General features: G+C 30.6%; 1 protein-coding gene across 3 annotated transcripts in view; it reads left to right on the top strand.

The window, feature by feature from the left end:
• The window catches only part of LOC126734675 (lachesin-like), a 768,805-nt gene that overhangs the window by 718,510 nt on the left and 24,879 nt on the right, over positions 1-25,416 (top strand). For all 3 annotated transcript variants that reach the window (XM_050438384.1, XM_050438383.1, XM_050438385.1), the window contains 2 exons: positions 7,578-7,689; positions 8,075-8,262. In XM_050438384.1, the coding sequence (XP_050294341.1) occupies positions 7,578-7,689; positions 8,075-8,262 (300 nt within the window). The remainder of the gene's footprint in view (positions 1-7,577; positions 7,690-8,074; positions 8,263-25,416) is intronic.

Below are 25,416 nucleotides of genomic sequence, written 5' to 3'. Positions count from 1 at the left end.
GTTACTTGCAAGATTTAAATGAAATACTTAATTCAAAGACCGATGCTGACCAGATTGATTTTCTGCTCATAGATTAATATTAATATCAACCTAGCTAAACTGGAGGATAGCTCTGTTCTTACTAATATATTCATATAACAGCTTTAAGTTAATTCCATTAATTGACAAATCTACTAGGATCACATCCTTAACACCAGCAATAATCGATCATATATTTTTAAAGTCAGCATTCTTATCGAATAGACGCAAAAAATTATTTTTTTTTTTAGTTTGAAAACGTCTATAACCCATCAGTTTAATAATTTTAAGCACAAAACATAAAGCGAATAATACCGAGACGATTAAACACAATAAAATCAAAAAGATAAATTCAATAAAACTAATTCAAGACCTAAAAAGCGCAAGTTGGTCTGATATTTTGTCAGAACAAGACGCCGACAAAAGTTCATAAACAAAATTAAGTTTTATTTGAATTACTCCACCGTAAAGGTAGATAAAATGAATAAAAATCAAAAGGACCAGATAATGTCAGAAATTGTATAACTGATAAAAGAACGAGACAAACAACAGAAATATGCAGCAAAATATCCAGACAAACAAATTAAAAAAGACTGCAAAGTCCTAAGAAATAAAATAAATAGAATTACAAAAAATACAAAAAATAACTATTATAAATAAAAGATATTCGAAACAAGAAGCGATATAAGAAAAACGTGAAAAATGATATAAGAAGCAAAAAATTATAACAAAATAAATGAAAGCATCTAGAATTAAGGAAATTAAAACAGTTAGTGGTTTTCATTTTGAGGACTTAGATATTGCCAAAGGTATTGAAATAAAATTGGCGGAGATTATTAAAAAATCTAAAAGTATATGTGTATTTCCCCATACACCACATTTAATTATATATTACTTTTCTCCTGTAAGAGAAAAGAAAATAAGGAAAATAAGAAGTACATTAAAAGGTGCAGCAAATCCTGGACATGAAAGAATTAAAACAAAAACTCCCAAATTGATAGCGGATTACATTTTTAACCTCTTATAATAATACTAATAAATACAATTTGCATACAGGGCAGATTCTCACTGATTTTTAAAATAACTATTGCTACTCCAATTTTTAAATAGGGCAGCTCTTAGGACGCAACAAATTATAGACCTATCTTACTAATAAGTAGGGTAGCAAAGGCTGTCAAAAAAACAGCCAATGTAATGTATCGAGTAATACGTTTTATTCAATCAGCAATTAATTTGGCCCAGAAACCTTTAGCTATTCCTGGATCTGATCTCTTGACAAAAATGGATTAGTATGGATCAAGGGTGTGGCATGGAATCTTACTAACGACTATTTTAAAGAGCGAACAAAGAGCTGTAATAGTAGTTCCACACAAAGTGCAGATAAGGTGTTACCAGTGGGGATTTCACATGGAACAATTTTGGGACCAGTCCTTTTTCTGATATATATTAATAATTTACTTAATTTACCAAACCCTGGAGGAAAGACATCATCATATTATGTGGATGAGACAGTGGATATTATTTCTGAAGATAGTTGATATGAAAGAAATATTACTGCTAAAAATAAAGTTCAATAAACTATAGCTGCAATCTAAAAATAACAGAAGTTAATGACATAATATGATATTTTGGACTACCATGGGAAAATTACTCCAAATAAGTGAAGGCATCATATCTACAAATTTAAACGACTATAAGACTTTCTTAGTAATAAAACACTCGAACAAATATATGAAACACTAAGTGGTATTTGTAGTAAATTACAGTCTCCGTATCTGTTTCCCATCTGTTTTGTAAAATGTTCCGACCTTTAGGCTTCCTACATTAACATCTTTAGCAGATTTTAAAACACTAAACATTTTATCTGTCTGTCATTTGACATTCTAATCCCAAATGAATCTAAATATTTATCAATCTCTATAATTTGCTACCACCAAAAATAAAATAATGTTTAACATCCTTAAGTACAAAGTCAAAAAATATCTTTTGGATAATTAAACTGGATATTAGATAGTACCTTTCAAAAACCTGAAAAATAGATAACGCAATTATAGAGTAAGAAGGAGGAAAAACTAGTGTTTTCAGGACGCGTTGCTGAGCTTTTGTTCGTTAGTTCTATGGAAACTATTTAGTAAAAAATTATTATAATTGTATTTAGGCTTTTCATATTTTAAGGCAATTTAATGTAGAAAAGTCATAACCTTTTTAGTAAAGTGAAGAAATAGTCCATACTTACAGTGGAGTCGTAGGTTAGGGTAAAATAAGAATAATCTTGCAGTCTCCTTCCACTTATTTATTAAACATTTAGTGATTTAAAATGTTCCACATGTTTCGGATACAGTGGTGTCCATCATCAGGGGGTACTAAAAGGAAATAGTGTCAAACAAATGACAGGCACAGAAAAAACTTAAAAATTTAATATAAGGTACACTCACAAAGATTTAAAATTGTTATTAGATATACGCTCCAGGGTTTGATTCCATATCAAAGAACCCTCTATTTATTATTATTGTTTTTTTTTATTTATTTATTTTTTTTGTTTGCTTACATTCCGTTGTTAACAAGCACCAAACAGTATGCTAAAAAATATATATTCTAAACTTATACGTAGGTGACATCTATAGGAGAAGTTCTAAAAGTACCATGGTACCTGATGGTGTGTTACTACAATTTTTTGGTAAAAGCAAGAGGAAAGTAGAAGGTCCATAGAGAACATATTAGATGGCGCGGTTAATATAATTGATTCGTACGTTATGAAGAAGGAAAGAAACAGATAAGTACTATATAAAAGAAATTGTATAGGGTAAGAACGATGTATTAAGAGACTATGAAGAGTTAAGACACAGTGAGTTGACAAAGTGAGTACAAGAATGATGTACTTGATCATTAACACAGTAATGGTCGTTGTTTTGTATAGCTTTATTTATTTCAAGTATTTTCAACAGATCAAGTTTATTGCTTTTCCGGCAGAAATTTAAAAGCTTTAAGTCAGTAGCTGGATCAAAACTGTGGTTGTTAGTGTAAACATGTCTTGCAAAATTTTGATGCTTGTAGGGCAAATATTTCGGTTCTTGCTCTTCTCAATCTCTATAGCATATTTATTGATACGTGTAAAAATCCTTCTACCAGTCTGTCCAATGTAAGATGCATTGCAATTCTCACTCTTTTTAGTAAAAGATAAAATACGATTCTTAAGATAACTTAAATAAAATTATAGTAATAAGGGAAGACCGGCGATTAGTCATTTACATTCTGAGACTCCTAACTTAAATGAAAAAGACAAAAATAAGAGAGAAATGGTTAAAAGTTACTGACTTAAAAGTACTTTTTTATGTTGAGATTAGTTTATAAAACAAGGTCAATAGCAAATATGACACAGAAGCCTGTTTTTGTGTTTACGTTTCGATAATTTGTAATATTATCACAAATAGTAACATACCAAATCTTAATCTTAATTCTTAAAACTCTTTTGTTGTCAAATTTCGATAATGCTTGAAATAGAAAAGTGAACTGGTTATAAATTTTAATAGAATAAATACCATTTATAAGAAAAAGAAATAAAATGTAGTTAAATTCGCGTTAAAATGACATAGCTGAACACAATAAGCGTTATCCAGGAATGTGGACTTGCTCTGGCTGACCAAGCCCTTCTTTGTGAGCTTCGGTATTCAGAAGACGATCCACATTTTAAAATAGATTTATGAGTTAAATTGATGGCAATATTTAAATCATACATCAAAATAAAGCGACTGCTATAATATAGGGCAAGTTTAGTGTTCGAGAGTATTAGTAATAATAACAATAGGTTCTTTTTTGTAAAAATCTAAGCAAACTACTTTTTTTAAAGATCAATTTCATACCTTTTAATATTTATCATATAAATTATCTATATTGATATAAAATAAATAGTTGAAATTCTTCAAAGCGCAGTTTGTAAACTAAAAAATATATGCAGTATAGTGACAATTTGTTTTAACTATGCATGCGATATAGTAGGCACCTTGAATATGAAACACAGTTAAAAGTTCCGTGATGTCGCAAAAGCTTGAAATTCTACCAGGAGCACTATAAAAATAGGAAAGTTGTGGCAAAGGAAGAAATTGAAAAGCAACAGAACCTATATGTGATAATTTTTTTGCCTTCGAATATTATGAAGCTGTAAAATGTCCATAGCGTTAATATCACTGCACAAACAATACAAAATAGATTACATGAAAATAATTTTAACGCCACGAGGTCATGTTAAAGCACCAATACTATCCCATGAAAATTGTTCATAAAGATTAGAATGAATCAAGAAACAAGAAATGGCAATAGCGTGAGTGAAAAAATGGTCATGAATTCTTTTTACGAAAGAGCAAGGTTTGGTTGACGCCTAAGACTGGTAACCTAACTACGCCTAATAATGGTCAAATTATAGCGAACACCTAGCAATAAGTCTCGCTTATAAATTACTCAAAAAGTTGACAGGTATAATTATATTATTATAATATTCATATTATAATTATATTTCGCCATGTATTTAAATTATATTATTATAAGGCGAAACTTTTATGCTTTGCTTGCGGCTTGTTTTAATAAGTTTTCGAAATAATATGGGTCCTAGAAAGAAAGAAAGAAAGAAAGAAAATGTGCTATATTACGTAAGAATAATCTTGTGTACAAGCATCCTACAAGCTAAAAAAACAAAACAAAAATACAATTTCAAAAATTGACAAAACAATGAACAAAATTAAACACAAGAAGACAAAACTTTTTGAACATACTTGAATTAAAGATAACTAAATAAAACAATCAATTACTAAATAAAGGTAAACTTGTTAATAAAACTAGAGAAGAAAAAAGGAAAAAAAAAACTTTCCAACATGTCCAAGGTTAAAACCATCATTAAAAAAGTCATCCAGGTTATAATATGCCTTAGCCAATAAAAGCGACTTTAGTTCTCTTTTAAATTTCTTAACATCCGATATATGTCTAACACATAGAGGAACATGATTGTAAATTTTTTTACTTATGTAAATTAATGAGTTTTTGGTAAGGGAAGACATAGGAATAGGTAGGGGAACATCATTTACACGACGAGTCAAATGGCCAGTGTCAGAGGGTAGTTTGGGAATTTTGTGAATAAGAGCAGCTGTTTCTAAGATAAAGAGTGAAAAAAGATTTTTTCAAAAATGAAGAGGGGTTTGCAAGAATCTCTTAACTTAGCAGAACACAGGTATCTTACTGCTTTTTTTTAAATAACAAAGATAATGTTAAGTAGCCCCTTATTGGTTAAACCCCAAAAAGGCAAGCCATACCGAATATGAGATTCAATAAGTGAAAAGTACACTGAACATGCAACCACCCCTCCCAGCTCTTGTTTTTTTTTATTCTTACTGCAAAACATCCAGAAGATAATTTCCCAGCTAAATGTAAAATATGATCTTCCAACCGAAGGCGACCATCAATGGTAATTCCTAGGAACTTGCAGCACTCTTTATTCTGCAAGAGGGAATTTTCGTCAAACATCAGACCCTGAACATCGCACTTAAACCCCATAATAAACGTCTTTCTTACATTAAACACGAACCTGTCGGAAGCACACCACCCTGATAAAATCTGAAGGTCTTCAAGTTACAAGTCTTAATATAATCAGAATTTTTATGGCTCTTATCACACAGAACTTGAAAAAATAAAGTAAGTGGGTCAGAAGCCGTTTCAAGTGCATTCCAATTTACCGAAGCTGTAGCAGCAGAAAAAGATTTTTAATACCAAACGAATATCGGAATTAAATTCTGTAATCCATTGTTTATCCACGCCCTATCAATTATTTACTTATACATGACAATGCATCTCCGCATGTTGCAAGAACCGCTAGTAACTTTTTGAAGCAGAACATTCCATCAGTATTGGTATAGCCCGCGCATTCTTCTGATTTAAATTCCATCGAGCACGTTTGGGATATATTGAAAACTCGTATTTTAGATCAAGGAATTGTGTTCCAGACAATTAATATTTTATAAATAATTTATTTAATTTTTATTTAATACTTTTGTCCCCTAGACTATTTTGATGTATATTTGCATTAAATTAATGCTTCGTATTTGGTAGATTTGTAAAATAATATGTAATCGATTAAAACATAAATAAAAAAAAACTAAAAATGAGAAGACCGAGCTTATATTTTTTGATAATTTTGCTTTAACTAAAGAAGATTTATTTATAGGGCTAATACGAAATATCTAGAGTGACTACTTAAAGACCTAAAATAGCTATAAATTAGGACCGAAAAAATTAATAAAAAAAACGTTGAAAACCGTTTCTATAAAACGTAGAGGAAACAAAAACAAACATAATATCTCACCGTTATCTGCAACCTTTTGGACAGGATGAGGTACACACCCAAAATCTTAAATAGAAAGGATGGTCGATTCATACATCATCTTGAAGCTCTGGAAAAATGCTGTATAATGGTACCATAGAAAGTTAGATTTTAGAAAATTCTTCTATGTTTATCAAGGAAAACAATAAATAAAAACAAAATTCTGAATTTATTATTAATATTTAATTAAATGTTGAAAATGATTTCTGTTATTCTAAAGACAATAATAAGATCTACTTCCACACTCTTTACATATATGTGATGTTTCTAGATATGGCAGGACATTCCTGAACTATTCTATGCTGAAGTTGCTCTAGTGACTCAGATTGCCCTTTAAAATCTACAGATTTTACGTAACGCCACAAAAAAGACTCGAAAGGTGTTAGATCCGAGCTTTTAGGTGGCTATTTAATAGGACCTCTTCTTTCAATCTACTGGTTAGCATAATGATCATCCAGGCATTGCCTAACAGGAACTACATAATAAGGACGCACTTCATCTTATTGAAATTGTAGGAAGCGCTCCTATAAAAATAGATTTCCTTGTATATCCCTCTGATTTTTTACTTTCCACACTAATAGTAATTTAATAGACCTCTCTGTAGTATTTTAGCATATATAATTTAATTTATTTGCGCTATTTAAATTTTCTAGTATAAATATTGGCCTGATAGTACCATCTCCCAAAATACCCACTCAAACATTTATTTTTTGATAGTACTAAGTATGTGTTTCTGTAAATATGTTCTCGTCATTCCAGTAACCACAGTTTTTCTTAATATTACACATATTTAAATTAAAGGTACACTTATCACTAAAGTAAATATGTTTAACTAGTCGAGGTTCTGCCGTTATTCCATCTATCATAATATCACAAAACTGGATTCTTCTGTTCTGATCACCAAGTTCAATATTACGTATAATTCAATCTCCCATTCTATTTAAGATTTTAGGGGTGTATATACTTACCCTGCTCAAGAGATTGCAGATAAGATAATATGCGTTTGTTTTTGTTTCGCCTTCATTTTACATAAGCTGTTTTCAGCGTTTTTTTTATTAATTTTTTCGTTTCTACTATATGGCCATTTCGAGTGTCACCTTGTATGCCTTCCATTAGAATTCTCGATTAAAAAATAGCGTAATTCGATAACCACTATGATAATATTTATTAACCTAATTTACTTATTTTGTTTTAGATGCTCAAGCAAACATTGCGGGTCCTTCAGAAATCTACGTTAAAAAAGGTAGCACCATATCATTGACATGCACGGTGAACGTCCATTCGACGCCTCCGGCAACTGTTTTATGGTGAGTAGGTATATCAAACATATACAAACGGGAGGGTGGAAAACAATTCCAGGATTTTGTTCTAAAATTAAATTTAAATAAAGCTTGAACTTCTTTTGGCATATTTAATTAAAAATTTTGAGGCTTATGGAAAAATAGCAGATGACGAAACTTTCCAAATTTAATTAAAACTGCTCCGTTATTGTGAAAATGGATTTAAATTAATAATTGGGTTCCTATTGACTTAATTAATATTTAATTAAATAAAGCTTGATGAAAATAATGGTAGTCCTAAATCAGTCGTTTATCTCAGCTGTCATTTATTAAGCTTTATTGATATTAATAATTTTTGACTAATTACATATAAATTTATATTAAACATTTGTTACTAGAGTTATTTCCTTAGGTATCAAGGCCGTTCTGTAGTAAACTTTGACTCACCTAGAGGAGGAATTAGCTTGGAAACCGAAAAAACTGAACATGGAACAACGAGCAAGCTATTAGTTACCAAGGCATTGCTAACTGATACTGGAAACTATACTTGTATGCCATCCAATGCTACACCTGCTTCGGTTATTGTCCACGTTTTAAATGGTAAGAATCAATTTTTTATAAAGGAATATCTCAGCTCGCCTAATAGGTGACGTTTCAAACTTAAGAGTAAGAAAAAAGGTACCTTGGGTTTTCGTATATAATTAAATAGACTATGTTTAAAAATCAATTAGCATTAGAATGAGACATGGGAGTAATAAAAAACTGAGATATATATATATCTCAGTTATATATATATATATATATATATATATATATATATATATATACAGTTACAAATACCGTATATATATATATATATATACGGTACAGAACAAGTTATTGTATTAGTGTATGTTTTTTTTGGAAATTATGTTTTTTTAAAGTAGTTTTTAGACTATATAATATTTATATTTTTATATATAGTCTAAAAACTACTTTAAAAAAACATAATTTCCAAAAAAAACATACACTAATACAATAACTAGTTCTGGAGTTATATAATTAATTAACTTTCAATAACTAGTTAATAAAATTTAAAAAATATTATGGCATACAGGGTGTTTCGGGAGGAAAGGGAAATATTTTGGGAACATATAACCTATATGTTTTAATCCGATTCTTAACCGTTTCTAAAATAATCGGCTCTATAGTTTTTTTTTGTAAATTTTTCGAATAATTACGTTCTCTGTATTTTTAACTCACGTTGCAGGTATTTCATCATTTTTTATTAATACCTGTTTTAATTGATTGGTAGTTTTGACAAGCATGGTTATCAGTTTGATTGATTATGGGCATTTCGATATGAAAAGAGCAAAGTTTCTATTACGTAATGCCTCACACATTCACCAATAGGGAGTATGCTGTCTATGCAGATATGATATTCGTGTATGGTTTCTATAATGGTAACGCATTATGTGCTGTGGATGAATATCGACGTCGTCTTTCAAATTGAAAAATTCCTGAATGAAGGAAAATGAAGAAAATATTCTGGATATGGCTGAAGAGAACTTCAAAGAAAAGCACTTCGATTAGCATCACATGTGGACGTTTGGAAGACACTAAGAAAAAACGGTTTTAAGCCTTTCGATATTCAACCGGTTCAACATCTTCAAGAGGGTGGTTATGGCTTAAGGGTTCCATTTTGCGAATGGATCTAACAAAATCGAGGCCTACATAAATACATGTTATTTAGCGATGAAGCTCATTTTACCCGCAATGGAATTATAAACCAACACAATGAACATCGGTGGTCAGATAAAAATCCTCATGCCACGTTTGAACAAAACTTTCAATATAGATTCTGTGTTAAAGTGTGGTAAACGACCAGTTGTTTGGTCCTTTTGTATCAGATGAGCGTCTTACTGGAAAAGGATATTTAAGCTTTTTGAAAGACCATTTAATACACATGTTAAATGATGTTCGGCAATTGTTCGACACCGAATTTATTTTCAACACGATGGAGCTCCGCCTGATTTTAGTCGCCGAGTACGTAATTTCTTAAATAAACGTTTTCCAGATCGTTGAATTGGCAGAGGAGGACCTGATGTTTGGCCACTGAGGTCACCAGGGTTAAATCTACTGGATTATTACCTCTGTGGATGGATGAAAGCTCTAGTGTATGAAATACCAATAGAAACCATAGAAGGACTCCACAATCAAATTTTGAATTAAAATTTCAAATAATATTAAAAGCAATCCCCAAGCAATTAAACGTGCAACACGAGTGCTTAACAGCGTGCCGCAGCTTGCCTTGAAGCTGGTGGGGGGTATTTTCTAAAACATTTTAGATTAGTGGATTTTTGTTTTTTTACTAGTATTTGTTTGTGTTGCTTTTAAAATAAAAAATCTTACAAAAAAACTTCAGAACCTATTATTTCAGAAACGGTTGAGAATTATATTAAAACATTAGGTTAATTTATTTTATTTTGACCTTTTAAACATGTTCCCAAAATATTTTTCTTTACTCCCGAAATCCTTTTTGCCAATATTCGCCTTTCAGTCTCAGAAATAATAAATTATTTTACTAAAATTATGGTTTTCATTTTAAACTGAACTTTCAAACGATTCGTGCTGTGAAAAATAAGACATATACAAGTCTTATAATCTTTTGTTATCTACAAAACTTTACCTTTAATTTTTTTTATTTCATTTAATTTCTTGGCCTGCATGTCTATCGAAACTGTCTGCATTTCTTTTTTCTTCTCTGCAACTTATATTGAAATCCTTTTTAATTCCCTTTCAAATGATGTATCTCATTCATATGTTTCCCAATGTTTCAACGTATTATTAACCTTTAATAGGAATTTTTCGGTAGTGCAGATTTGACCTTTTTAATTTGTAAAAACTTAAAATATTATTAAATGTTTATTCGTTTCCTCGTGATTTAAAATTTAAATAAGTAAAATCTAAAGCTTATTTAACTAGTAGGTGTTTGTGTTAAGCACGATGACCTCTAATCTTAATATGTGAAAAAATGTAATTTTAAATTATGATACTTAGTAAAGTCGAAATTATACCCGTTTGTAGTTATGTCATCCAGGTGAGAAAATATGGCGTAGATATTTTTGCCAATCAATATTAGGTTAGAAACTTTACCATCGCCTACAGAAATTAATAGACTGCTATGTATTTTTATACGTTCAGAAATTAACAAATGATTTATTTTAGCAGCATATTATTATATTTTTATAGTCGTGTATATACTTTCATTCCCAAAAAATTTTAAAAAATCTTGTAGTATTTATTGTATTATTAACAAACTTAACAATTAACAAATATTATTATAATTAATCATAAATAATGGGACATAAACAACAAGTCCGAAACAGAATTGCACTTCAAATTGAGAATGTGATATAGCGAGCCGCAGATGCAACAAAATTGAGCACAACAACGATCGCAAATATAAAGAAGAATGGGACAAAATCAGATCAGGATTACGCTGCTCATATATTTTCCAAGCAAAAGACCGCAAAAACCAAATCTACAACATATTTGAAAAGTAGAATTCGGCACGAGCAGTAGACGTAACAAAACCGAGCTTACAAAAATTGTGAATAATAGTATAAAATTATTTTAACCCACTGGGAAAAATTTAAATACTGACAATTTAATTTACTTGTTCATGAAAAAAAATGCTGCTTAAAGGAATATGTTAACACATTAAAATGAAAATACCATTCCAAAAAATAAAACATACAAACTCAAAAAAAACACGCTATATTGCATTACCAAGTTAATGAAATTGCAACGATATGATTGAATACTTAAACGACGATCATAAAATAAAATTTGCTAGAACAAAAAAATCTTAATCAATCTCGTTAGTATTGTCAGAGTCAAAACTGAAATCAGAGATATTGTCTTCGTCATCGTCGTCTTCGTCAGTCGTAATCACAAGTGGCAGAATGTCATAGGTATCACACACTTGTATTGCCTCCCAAGCCTTTTCAATTACATTTTCTGTATGAAAAATATATTTTTGCCAATAATCTATAGAAATTTCGTTTATTACCCTTTCCCATGTGGTCAGAACTTCTGAAGGTGACCCCTTAAAATTGGAAATATATTGATCAAATTTTCGTTTACATTCCGACCATACCATTTCAATTGCATTAAACTGGCAATGATATGGTGGCAGTAACAAAATTTTGTGTCCTAAAGGTTTAACATATTCATCAAGGAAGTACTTTTTTTCACTAGGGCAGTTTCTGCGTGCAATACTCCATATTTTATCTTTCATGGCTTTTTCTGGAAAGCCAATATTCTTTTTTTTTTAACCATTCGGTCAGTCTCTGCTTTGTAAGATTTTCTCGGGATTTCTTCTAATAAACCAGAATGGTAACTTGCATTGTCCATGATTATAAATGACTTTGGGGGAAGATTTGGAACCAGCTGAGTTTTAAACCAGTTTTCAAAGTTTTTCCTGTTCATATTCCTGTTCATTTTCACATAAAAATACATGGATTTTGAATGGTAATGTGTATGTTAGAGCGGAAAATGGTACAGTGCACCGCATTAACTCAGAGATGGATATTCATTCAATTAAAAATTGACGTGATTAACAGGTACATTTAAAAATTAAAATTGGTCATTTGGTTTACTGTACTTTTATATAAGTATATGGCTACATATATTATTTATAATTTCATGCGTGTTTACGCTTTTTGTTTATAACTATAAAATGGTAGAATTTGTATTTTTTTTTTCATTTTGTTTTTATATTTGTTTCTTTCGTAAAAACTTGTCTTAGGTATTAAAAATGGGAATGAGAGCGACTCATTCATCATTCATCTGTGGTTCTTAACCTCTAACCATTTACTTTTTTTATGTTAAATAATTTTTATTTGTATATTATTTTTATATATTAATTTTTTATTTTTTATTGATTTTTCTCTTTTTGGTATAAAAAGGTATATTATAGTGTCTGTTATAGTGAGGTGTTATATATTTTATAGGTAAATGAGAATTGCACATTTAAACGTAAGATCATTGCATACAGATTCCTAATAGAACATCAAAATGTAGACATTATCTTTTTATCTGAAACATGGCTCTCCAATACCGATAACTCATTGTTGTTTCAAATTCCGGGATACCAATTTTTTAAGAAGAATCGTCAGGGAAGAGGCGGGGGCGTGGCCGCTTATGTAAGAGACAAGTATAAAGTTAATATTGTTTCATTTGACTTTAATATTAATGCTCAATTGGAACTTCTTTTCTTAAAAATAAAAATTAAAAATAAAAATTATGCTTTTGGTGGTTTTTATAAGCCCCCTACTCTTAACTTTAATAGCCTAATTTCTGATTTTGATAATATATTTTCTTTTATATACCCATGTGTTGACGAAGTTTTAATATTAATCTTTTAAATTTTAATAATCCCCTTACATCATTATTTGAAAATTATAATCTCACTCAAATAATTGAAGACCCAACCAGGGTCTCAGCTACTTGCAGCACTCTTCTTGATGCAATATTTGTGTCTAATGTATCTCTGATACATAATAAAGGGGTCATTTGCGCAGACAACGTCTCAGATCACAACATGGTTTTCTGTGAACTAAATTTAAATAGGGTACCCATAGTTCCTAAACTAATTGAGTACAGGTGCTTTAAAAATTTTAATAACCAACTTTTTTTACAGGATTTATATTTCCTACCATGGGATAGCATTTTATATCAAAATAATATCGATAGTAAGCTAGTAATTTTTAATAATTTAATTCAAACACTTTTTAATAAACATGCTCCTTTTAAAAAAGCAAGAATTACTAAACCTTAAGCTCCTTGGCTAACATCTGAGGTACTTCTTTTCCAAAAACAACGCAATGAGGCATTAAGGAAATTCAAGGCAACAAGGGATATACAAGATTGGGAGAATTATAAATTTCTGAGAAATCATACTCTGGCTACAATTAGAAGAGAAAAAAAGAAGCACCTTAATCTGTTGAGTAACGAAAAAAATAAACGTCAGCTTTGGTCGTCATTAAAAAAGTTTAACATTTGTAGAGATAAAAATAATACCAATATTCCGGAACACCCGTCTGATCCAAATCAAATTAACATCTTTTTTTCTCAATTTCTTCAAAATTCTGCGAATTGTGATGAACAAGTTCAGTGTTATAATAATGGTGTATTTGATAATAGCCTGCATTTCACACTTAATCTTGCAACTGTTGAAGATGTAAGTAGAAATTTAAATAGTATTAAGTCTAATGCGACTGGTGTGGATCAGATTTCACCAAAAATGTTAAGGTATTGTAGCCCCTTTATTGATAAGTACATATGCCACATAATAAATTGTTGTATAGAAGCTCACTATTTCCCCGATCAATGGAAAATTTCGATTGGTAAACCCTTATCAAAAGTTGCTAGCCCAGAAAATTATAACGACTTGCGCGTTATAAGTATACTTCCAGTACTTTCAAAAATATTTGAAAAGGTACTTTACCATCAGATGGTTTGTTATTTTATTGATAATGACATTATTCCGGCTACGCAATGTGGCTTACTAAACGTACTGGATGATATAATGGACGCTATTGATAAGCAACAGATTGCTGTTCTGGTGCTTTTAGATTTCTCTAAGGCGTTCGACACAATAAATCATGCCCTTTTACTAGCTAAGCTTAAATATTATGGCTTTTCAATGGAGTCTATACAGTTAATTGAGTCTTATTTGAATAATAGATTTCAGACAATATTTACAAATAATTCTTATTCTAATCAGGCTCACATTTTGTCTGGAGTGCCCCAGGGTTCTGTCCTGGGACCTCTGCTTTTCCTTGTATATACAGCAGACATTCTTAAGTCCTTAAAATTTGTAAGGTGCAAGCGTTTGCTGATGATACGCAGATATATACAACTTTCAAACCTGATAATCTTAAAGAAGCGGAGATTGGTATAAACAATGACTTAAATATAATAAACCAATTATCTAAAAAATATAGTTTAAAATTAAATTCCTCAAAGTCTTGTTTTATGGTTTTTGGAAATACAAATAAAATTACAAATATTAAAAGTGTAATAAATGTTCATGTGGAGGGCTCTAAGCTTTCGGTTGTTGAAACTGCCAAAAATTTAGGCATTGTGATGGACAGTAAGTTGAGATTCAGGGAGCATGTTAAAAAAATTGTTCAAAAATCGTTTGCAGTTTTAAAACTCTTATATAGTAATAGAGATATTCTTAATCTAAGTCTTAAACGCAGCCTATGTGAGGCCATGGTGCTCTCTAATTTTAACTACTGTGATTATGTTTATGGTTCTTGCTTAGATAATGATTGTAAAATGCGCATACAAAAAATTCAAAATGCCTGTATCAGATTGGTTTATGGCTTACGTAAGTATAATCATATTTCGCAATATTATAAAACAATTAACTGGCTTAAAATGGACAATCGTAGAATTCTTAATTTTTCCACTTTTTTGATAAAAATCATTAGCAGCCCAAAGGCACCTGCGACTATAAGGAATAGATTGTTGTTTAGAGCAAATGTACATGGGGTAAATGTTAGAGCTAGAAATAAGTTAACCATGCCGGTCCATAGGAGTGCTATGTTTCAGAGATCGTTTTCTTACAATGCTGTTCAGTGCTACAATAAAATACCTACAGAATTTGTTGACCTTCGTGCAGATAAATTTAGGAGGAAATATAAAATTTTTCTTATGAATATTCAAAACAATTCTCTTACTATTTAATATGTATCAAATTTGCTGTTTTTTATAGAAGAAAATTTTTTTGTGTTATATTATAATTGGGAATATTTCTTTAGCTATAACATGTTGTTATAATGTTACTTCAAATACACCCTGATCTGGTTCAGTGGAGTAGCTATATAAAGCTAGACTGCGCCAGGTTCAGGTACTTTGTTTTTTTTTTCATCAAGTTTATAATGAATTTGAATAATAAAAGACATTTATTATTATTATTATTATATTATTATTATAATGTCATGATAATCTCCCGTCTTTAATCCACTCTTGAATATTAAATTTGCACCCTTGATGAAGCTATCTTTGATTCCGGCGTGGACCACGATATAACGATGACCTTAAAAATAAAAGATAATTCAATTCTCTTCTTTTAGAAATCATTCTTCCAGAATATAAATTTAATATAATTAATAAGTAATGTTCCATGCACATACGAGTAGTGTATGGAGTTAAATTCCCTCATATTGTCTTAGAGAGAAATTATGTGAAACTATGAAACAGATGAAATTATGAAGTTAGAGGGCCCTTACAAGGGCAATAGTTTTTATTCAAAAAAAAAAATCTAAAAAGATAACCAGATAATTTTTACTTTCACTGTTTTTCCTTGAATCCGTGTGGTGTCATCTTGCCAGCTACTACGAAATGATCCCTTGCTAAAAATCCACGTCTCGTCAATGAAAACTGGAGTAAAACCTTCCGGACCTACATTTCTATTTTTGATATACTCCCTTAAAAAATTGATTATTTTATCAATAATATTTGGCAAGTCCATCAAATATTTTCTGTTATTTGATTTTTTCCACTTGAAGCCTATACTATTGATCCATCTTCTTAAGGAGTCAATGGAAACCTCAAAATATTCAATTTCTTCCCTGAACTTTTCTCTTATTATGGCCAATATTACATATTCTTTTCTGGCGTACATAGAATAAATTGGGTCCCGAATTCTATGTTTCAGACATGTTGTAATTGTGGTTTTTGCTGTCTTTTGCTTGGAAGATATACGGGCTGCGTAATCCTGATCTGATTTTATCCCATTCTTCTTTATATTTGCGATCGTTGTTGTGCTCAATTTTGTTGCATCTGCGGCTCGCTGTATCACATTCTCAATTTGAAGTGCAATTCCGTTTCGGACTTGTTCCTTTTCCAGTTGAAAAAAAGCTAATATATTTAAAATCATCAGCTGCGATTGTTCATTATACCTATTATATCTTTTTTTAGGCATTATCTAACACATTTCGAAATAACTTTCAAGAACAAGTTGACAAGCCAATATTTTTGATTAACAGTGACGGATATTTCACATAACCTAGTATATAAAAGATGAATAATCATCAGACACCAATTTTTTTCGAAAGTTTGTTGTCGCCGCTGTTTGGAATATGCTAAACAAAGATAAACAAAAATGACGTCATTACAAATGGGTATAATTTCGACTTTAGTTGAAGTCTGCGTTGTCATGATTACCAATCAAATATAATATTTTTGAAAAGAGTCATTAAGCCTTCCCGTCAGATTTTATTCATATTAAGATTGTCCAAATTACTAAAATAGTTAGAGTTATATAAGTTTTATTTTTTTCTCTTTTGCTTGTTACTTTCTTGATTTATTTACTTTGGTTTATTTTTGTGTCAAAATGAAAAACGGCTAGATTTATTGTTTTGTTATGCAAGAACATTTTGCAATGCAAATAATGCGCTTCAATTATACACACATTTGTATCCAGAAAAACGAATCACAACTTTTACAATATGTGCCAGGCTAGAAAAAAATTTGCGCCAATATGGTTTTTTTTCGAAGACAGGCGCCCGTACAACAGTAAAAGGAGGAAGGAGGAAGCATAAGTAAACGTGCTGGGTAATTCGGCTTAACTGGCTTAGAAATTTTAGTTTTAATTAATCGTTTTTATTATTTATTTAAGGATACATTATTTACAAAAACATTCAAAATAGCGATAGTTCTATTAGAGAGGTGTAGAAAGAGACTATGTCGGCCAAAAAAATATTGCTTCAAAATAAGTTTAGACCTTATCGAAGTACAAAGATACAACATTTAAGACCATATGATTATTGGAATCAAAGAATATTTTGTAAATGGGCTTTAAGAAATCGAAGGCGTGACCATAATTTATTAAAACAGATTTGCTGGAGCGGCGAAAGTCGATTTTGTAATAAATGTTGGTTTAACAGAAATATCCACTATCGTTGAACTCTTTCATCGAGAAACGGCTTTCCAAGGTAGGTTCGGCATAAATGTTTGGCTGGGAATACTCGACACACGAGTAGTTGGAAAAATTTTTTTACTGAACTTTATTTTACTGAATTTTTAATTTAACTGGACAAGTATATCATAAAATTTTAACAAATTCTCAGCAAGATCTTTTGGATGATGTTTTTCTTGATGTAATAAAAAACTTAATATTTTCAACATGACAGTACACCCGCACATCCAGATCGGCGTTGTAAAAGGTTTCTTAATAATTTTAAACCACATCGTTGGACTCGTAATAACGGTCCTATAAATTGGCCCGTAAGATCGCCTGATATAACACCCATGGATTTTTCCATTTGGGGTTTTATTTAAAACCAGGTTCAACAAACTACTTAAGACTCCACCCTTAAAATTAAGACGACCTAGGTTTAAAAATGCGATAAGCGTAGAATAAAATTTATTCTCAAATATTGAGGAACATTCAAAGAAAAATTGTTACCAATGCTTGAAAATGCTTACAAAATAATAGTAGTCATTTCGAACATTTAGGTTAATAACAATTTATTTTATAATTATGTAGATATTATTTAATAGCCTTTATTATTTTAAAATGAGTTTTGGATTTATTTTTGTTCATTATTATATTGTTTGTTAAAAATTACTTTATATTTAAAGTTAGTCGTTTCTTGGTTGTAATATTTATTTTTTTAAATACCTCCTTTTAATCTTAATGTTTATTATTTAGTAGCTATAACGTTATTCAGCAGATGATCATTGAATAAATAAATTAATGGCAGCTAAACAAATTGTACACTTTTTAAAGGTTATTTCAAAATTAAGTCATTTTCTATCTAAAATGGAATTATTATTAATATTACCACTTTTATAATATTTTAGCGTTTATATTTTTAAATAGCAACTAAAAAGATAAACTTTTTACTGTATTAATAAGTAATTTATTTTTAATATAAAAAAAAAACAGGCCCGCATTAAGGTAACATTTCTAATGATGGTTATTAATACGTCGAAACGTTTGGAAACCTGTATATAATTAAAAGTTAAGTAACTGACTCTCATTTATTTAGTGACATTATATATCTATTTATTAATTTCACTTTAAAATAGAAATACGAAATTTATATAACTAATTAATGAGCCCCAAGGTAACATATTATATTCATGCCTCTGGACCATTCATAATGTATCAATTTAGAGATTTTACGTAACATAGTGGTATAATCACGTCTGTAAAAGTAGATCTTGTTGAGTAAATTTGCAAGCAATTTATTTTCCTAGTTTCACAAATTTTAAATGATCCATTAGTTGGATAAAAATAAGTTTGCTCCTTATTTGCTGCAATTAAAATCAAATAAGTGAAAATAAATGAAAAAGAGAACTTATTTAATAAAACTGAACTACCAAAAATAGTAAAACAGTTAAGAAAATATCAACATACTATTATTAAAATGTAAATGCGGAAATTTTCTCCTAGTTTTTGTACTATTTTATTTGTATTTTGTAGTTAAAAGTTGATTAGTAGGGTTTATTTAGGGTTCTACTTACTTTAGCTTATATTTGCTTCTATAGTGTTTAGTTTTTAAGTAGCTCATCTTGTTTGGGGGCTCCATTTTGGCTCCAATCTAGGTTAATTTAGGTTATATTATTGTAAATCCCTGTATTTTATATTTTCTAGAAGTTGTATAATTGCTTGCTTTGACTGTCAGTCTTCTCTTAAAATTATTGGTTCCATGGGTTTTAAAAAGGACGCATTTCATGACATTTTGTTTGGTTTTAATTGTTTAGTCAAGGTGTCAAAAGTAAAGGATACTTGTGAGCCAATTTTCGTGGATGCCTTTAACAAGAAGTCAGTTTAAGATAGAGACCGAGAAATTGAAGGAGCTGCTACAAAGAAAAGATATAGAAGAAACAATATAGCAAGATGAATAAGACCGTAAACAAAAGGAACGTGATAAGAAACAGGAAGGTTTATTAAAAACAATTAAATCAAACCTAAAGAAAGAAAATGAATATCGAAAACAAGAAAACAAGAACATTTTATATATATCATGAAAGAAAATTTGAATTTAAAAGATAATCTAAGGAGCAGGATAAACGAGACAAAAAACATGAGGAATGAGATTTACAACTTATAGAATATCTGAAGATGAATCAGAAATAATTAATGACTAACTTTGAAGCAACAGTGGAAGAAAAATTGGGGCAAGCACGAAAAAAAAATTGAGATAAAAGTAAAGCGGGCCCCTCTTCATCCCGGTCCTGGAATGCAAACAATGATGAAAGTAATGCCACCAAAATTCGACGACCAACAAACATGGAGTACTTACTTAAATCAATTTAAAGCCGCTGCTAGGGAAAATCGATAATATAAGGAAGAAATGGCAACCAATTTTAAGCTATGCCTTAAAATTGATTGCTAGAAGTAGAGTTTAAAAATACGAGGAAGCAATTTATAGTAGTTCTATAAATTGTTTTCCCGACGGAGATTGAGATCCAGATACCGACCATGCTCTAATAATGGTTTATCGTAAAAGTATTTCGGAAGCTTTGGGCTATGGACTAGAGTTTAAAGCAGCTTTCTGTTGGAACTGTAATGAGAAGAAGCACCTTCGATATCAATGTCCCAAGCCGATGATAAACCCAAGGAACCAGGAAAACTTTCTGAGTTTCAAGTTAGCTGGGTGCTACCAAGCTCCACGTAGTAGAATAAACCGGCTGCCACGTCCTGAAGAAAGCTTGGTAGTACCAGGAAAATATGCCGTGAGTGTGAGATGATGGTGGATACAGGATCTCGATCCTTAATGACTGGTCATACTATCGTAAAGCCGAACATCGTAGCTCACTGTAGCATTTCATCACCACCAAATTTCATCCCAGAGTTAGCCAATGGAAAAAGGATCTCCATAATTGGATTAAATGAAGCTGAAGTCACCATTGGCTTACCAATAATTGCAGCAGCAAGTATTAGTAGCAGAAATTATGGATGAAGTTATATTAGGATTAGATGTTATGAATGTTTATCAGCTTAAAATGGATGTATATAACCGCATTTTAATGACGAAGGAAAAGAACCTTGCATGCACTCTCTACATGAAGATATTGGAAATGCCCGAGTCTTTAAGTTATCTCAGGTTATTACAATACGAGCTAACTCAGAGATAGTGGTTAATGCCACAACTAGAAGAAAAGATCCGGAAACTGTTTTAATTGAGCCCATGGATAACTGTAGAGTATACGGTCAAGAAGTTTTTCCAGCAAAGACGTCATCTCAACCCACCCAAAAGGATTCTACTGTTGTGGTTTGAATGGTAAACTTGAAAGGATATGATCAATACCTAAAAAGGAGGGAACATTGGCGTGTCCTCTAAAGTAGTGGCAGTTATAAAAAATGCTTCTAAAAGTCGTCATTCAAGCAGATCTTTTCATATAGGTTTACAAAATCTCTTCAAAGAATCTTCTGTCAATTTAAACTTAAACTAGTGCAGATCAAAGATGTATTAGAAAGATGTTAAGAAATCAAGATGTATTTTCCTTACACGATAATAACCTGGGAAGTACTGCTTTGATGCAGTATCAAATTAACATTGGAGACAATGCTCCGATAACATAAGCACTTTGAAGGATTTTAATAGCTAAACAACATAATATTTTCCTCAATGCTTGAAGACAAGTGGAGAAAAAGGACGGGTCTACCAGATTTTGTGTAGGCTATCGGCAATCGAATGACATTACCAAGGGAGACAGTTATCCCCTACCAAGAATTGACGGCATCCTGCACACGCTATTAGGGTCGCAATTGTTGTAGCACTCAATCTGAAGAGTGGATACTGGCAAGTAAAAATGCATCCCGAAGATAAGGAAAGGACCGCATTCTCGATTGGAACAGGACTCCAGCCATCTTTAAAAGACTTATGGAAACTGTATTTCGTGGAATAAGTTGGAAATCATGTTTAGTTTATCTGGATGACGTCATCGTTCTGGGAAACATATTTGAAGATCATTTAAAGAATATTTAAAAGGCACTTGTTAAGGTCCGATAGGCCAACCTGAAACTAAATTCTAAAAAATGTTGCTTATTTCAAAAAGAAGTTCGATACCTTGACCATGTAATATCAGAAAAAAGTGTCAAGACTGATCCAGATAAAGTATAGGAGCAATCGAAAATTGGCCACGATCCACTGATAAATACCAGTTAACAAGCTTTTTGAGATTTGTATTTTTGTACTTGAACTCTACCTCTACATAAGCTCACGGGGGACAAAATAGTATTTAATTCGTTAGCAGACTGTGAAGAACCATGTTAAGGGTCAAAAAAAGCACTATGCACATCTCCGATTTGACTGTATCCGATACCTGGACAAACTTTTATTTTGGATACAGATTCAACGCACTGTTGGAATTGGAGCCGTCCAATCACGAAAATATGAAGGTGGCGATCAAGTGATAGTTTATTTCAGTAAAACGCTATCAAAACCAGAAAGAAACTATTGTGTGAACAGACGGAAGCTATATGCAGCAGTGAAAGCTATTGAACATTTCCACAAATAATTTTATAGTCAACGATACATCTTAGGACTGACCATGCTTTTTTAAAATGGTTGTTTCAATTTAATAATCCTAAAGGGCAAATAGCAAGGTGGCTTAAACGATTATAAGAGTATTACTTTATAATAGAATATAGGAAAGGCGAATATTACCAAAATGTCGATGCAAATCAAAATCCAGAGATATTTACTTGCAATCGTATTGATCTTAAAAATCCTGAAGAGTGGGACGCATCTAGTTTTTATTTAAACGCATTAGTATTTAATCTTATTTACGAACTAAAATCTGGAAATTTTAAAACCAGAATGGAAAGATATTTATGACAAACTAAAAGCTTATTGGTCTCAATGGAATTCGTTGGTTATACAAGATGGATTATTTAAAAAAATCTGGGAGAGCGTAGATGGAAAAGAAAAGGCACATGTGATAGTCTTGCCTCGAAAACGGATTCCAGAAGTTCTTGAATCTGTCCATGGCGTATTGATAGAGGACATTTGGAATTTAGTAAGGTATTGGCAAAGCTGAAAGAACGTTTTTACTCACTGAAATAAAGTCATAAAGATGTTAAACGCTGGTGCCAACAGTGTGAGCAATGTTCATCAAGCAAAAGCCAAGAATTTGAATCAGAAGAAAAATAAGGCAGTCTCTGGATGATGCATTCTTTAAACGAATTGCCATAGACACAACCTGAAAAAAAATTGCGTCAGCAATCCGTAAAGCTTAATTAATAATTAGGATTATATTCAATTTAACCCACTTTTACCAGCAATTCTGGTCAAACTATAATTGTAGATTAATTAAACAAAGTTATTTTATTTGAATAACCAAGTGTACTTCAACAAATCTTTTTTAGTTTTACCTTAAAATCAGCTAGAAATATAAAATTATATATTAAAAATGCTTAGGGTCTTCAAGAAATAAAAAAGAAATGTTAGTAAATTTAAGTAAAAATATATACAATTTTCACAGATAATATAAAACAATTTTAAGAAGCTTAATACTTGTTAAACTAGTTTTACAATACTAACAAAAACCCCTTTATATTTGCTTATACCTTAACTAAAACAAGTAAGTTTAACATCTCCTTCAGCAGCTTCACTAGCACGTTTGTAATTTAGTTGATCTATTTACTTATAAATTTAATATGAAATATTCCGACGTAATAAGCTACGCCTTCGTAGAATTTGGAACAATGTAGGAACAAAGGATTTGAGTTGCTTACTTTAGAATCATATTGGGTAAAGGTAAAATTATTCTCCACTAATTATAAATTAGACCCTAGTCGCAATATAATTTAGAATTATGCTAAAATATTTTGGGTATGGTTATATCTAGGAAATATTTATATTTAATTATTTTAAATCAATATATGTATACATATAAATTGACAAGACAATTTTTTGCTAGTCATTAGAAGCCAATTTATCATTAAATTTTCCATCTAAATGAGCATTTAAAATTAGGTTGTAATTTCCTTTAAATTAGTCGAAATGGAAAACTTCCACGTGCATCACCATCCACATCTAGAAATTTCCAATTTACACAACTGGCAAATATGCCAGTTTTCACCGAAACTTATTAGGAGAACTTAATACGTTAGGTATGTGTATATAAAATTCGATCAAAACTTTTCGCTGGTTAGTTAAGCGAAAACTTATTTCTTATATACTTACAAAGAAGTTTGCTGGTACGCACAGCATGTGGAGAGGAAGACTTTTAGAGTTTTAGTCGTAGAATAAACTTTCTTACAAGTTTATTGCTGATTTTGGCCTATAACAGGAAGAATTTACATTTTAAGCAATTCATAGGAAAATGTTTGTATTATCTATTTATGGAGAAGAAACTATAATATGAGTAGTGTAGAACTCTTTATTTCATAGAGGAGTGAAACTATTAAGGTTACGTAAGGTTGTTATTCTTAAACTTTGTTTCAGTTTATCATGTGCACAGAGACAAGGAGGATGTTTTTTTTACAAGCATATTCATTTTTAAACGAGGAAATTTTCAGTTAAATGTCAACACATATAATAATGTTAATTTAACTTATTGATGTTAGATTTTGGATTAAAAATAATAACATCTTCAAAGCAAAAAAAAAATTAACATTCTTATTTCGAAAACCGGTAACGAAAAAGACAAGAAAAAAAAATTTATGATATAACACAAACACTATCGATACTTAAAAAAAGCTCTATATTATAAAAAAAAGATCTTAATTAGAAAAAATTAGAGTTATTTAAAAATAAAAGAACATCGGTGATTAAGAAAAGTGTACTTTTTTAATAGCTGCAACACAACACTTAAAAATGTCACATTGATCTGGAACATTATTTTATGTGTCGCATGCTCTACGCAGTGGAGACGATTTTTCGATGTTTGTTCGAGGTCTTAATAAGCAAAACTTTGAAGGGTTTCTCTTATTTACTCTTTATAAGTAATTACAGATATTGTCATAACATCATATCAAGGGACCACCGTGGTCATAAACGTAGAATAATAAAAACTTATTAAGAAATCTATAATAATTATAATAAAATATTTAATTTCCATAAATATGCTTTTTATTTATAAGTACCTTTGTTTAAATCTGTGGTCGGTGGAATCAACAATGCGATCGAGCGGGGTTGCGATGTTGTTGCCTTTTTCTCTAAGATAAGTTATCTACATTTATTTAAATTTGTATCTTGGCTTCATTATATAATATCTTATCATATTTTATAAAACAAAAAATGCGTCATATTTTATTAAAGAGGAATAGTATGGTTTTGTACCTGTCAAAATAAGTATATTTGACAAAGTTTTTTGATATTATAATTTTTTTTAGCCATATTTACATAAGCATTTGGCATCATTCCATCAGAGATGTTGCAAGCAAACTGCCCATAGTTCCACAGTAAAGCTAATTTTAGCCTTTCAATGTTCTAAGGTATTTAGGTAATTACGAAAATTTATACAAGCATTGAATCGTAAATCGAAACATTGAAATACTAAGAAATATATTATAGGATCTAGTTGTAAAATGAAAGAGTGGTAAAGTTATTAAAAAATCATTTTTAAACTACTATACTAAGTTATAATAACGTTTTAAAATGACCTTCCACCCAGTTCCATATCTCGATTCTTCGCGTCATTAAGTTACGTACCTATTGAAAAAGGGGCGACTCTTGCTCAATGTGATGACAGGCGGTCATCAGGTCTTCCTAGTAATTCTTCACAGGAGATTTA

This window comes from Anthonomus grandis, chromosome 3 (assembly GCF_022605725.1).
Source record: "Anthonomus grandis grandis chromosome 3, icAntGran1.3, whole genome shotgun sequence".
Classification (NCBI taxonomy): Eukaryota; Metazoa; Arthropoda; class Insecta; order Coleoptera; family Curculionidae; genus Anthonomus; species Anthonomus grandis.
The sequence above is the reverse complement of the archived record's forward strand: the minus strand, read 5'-3'. Positions and strand labels throughout refer to the sequence as shown.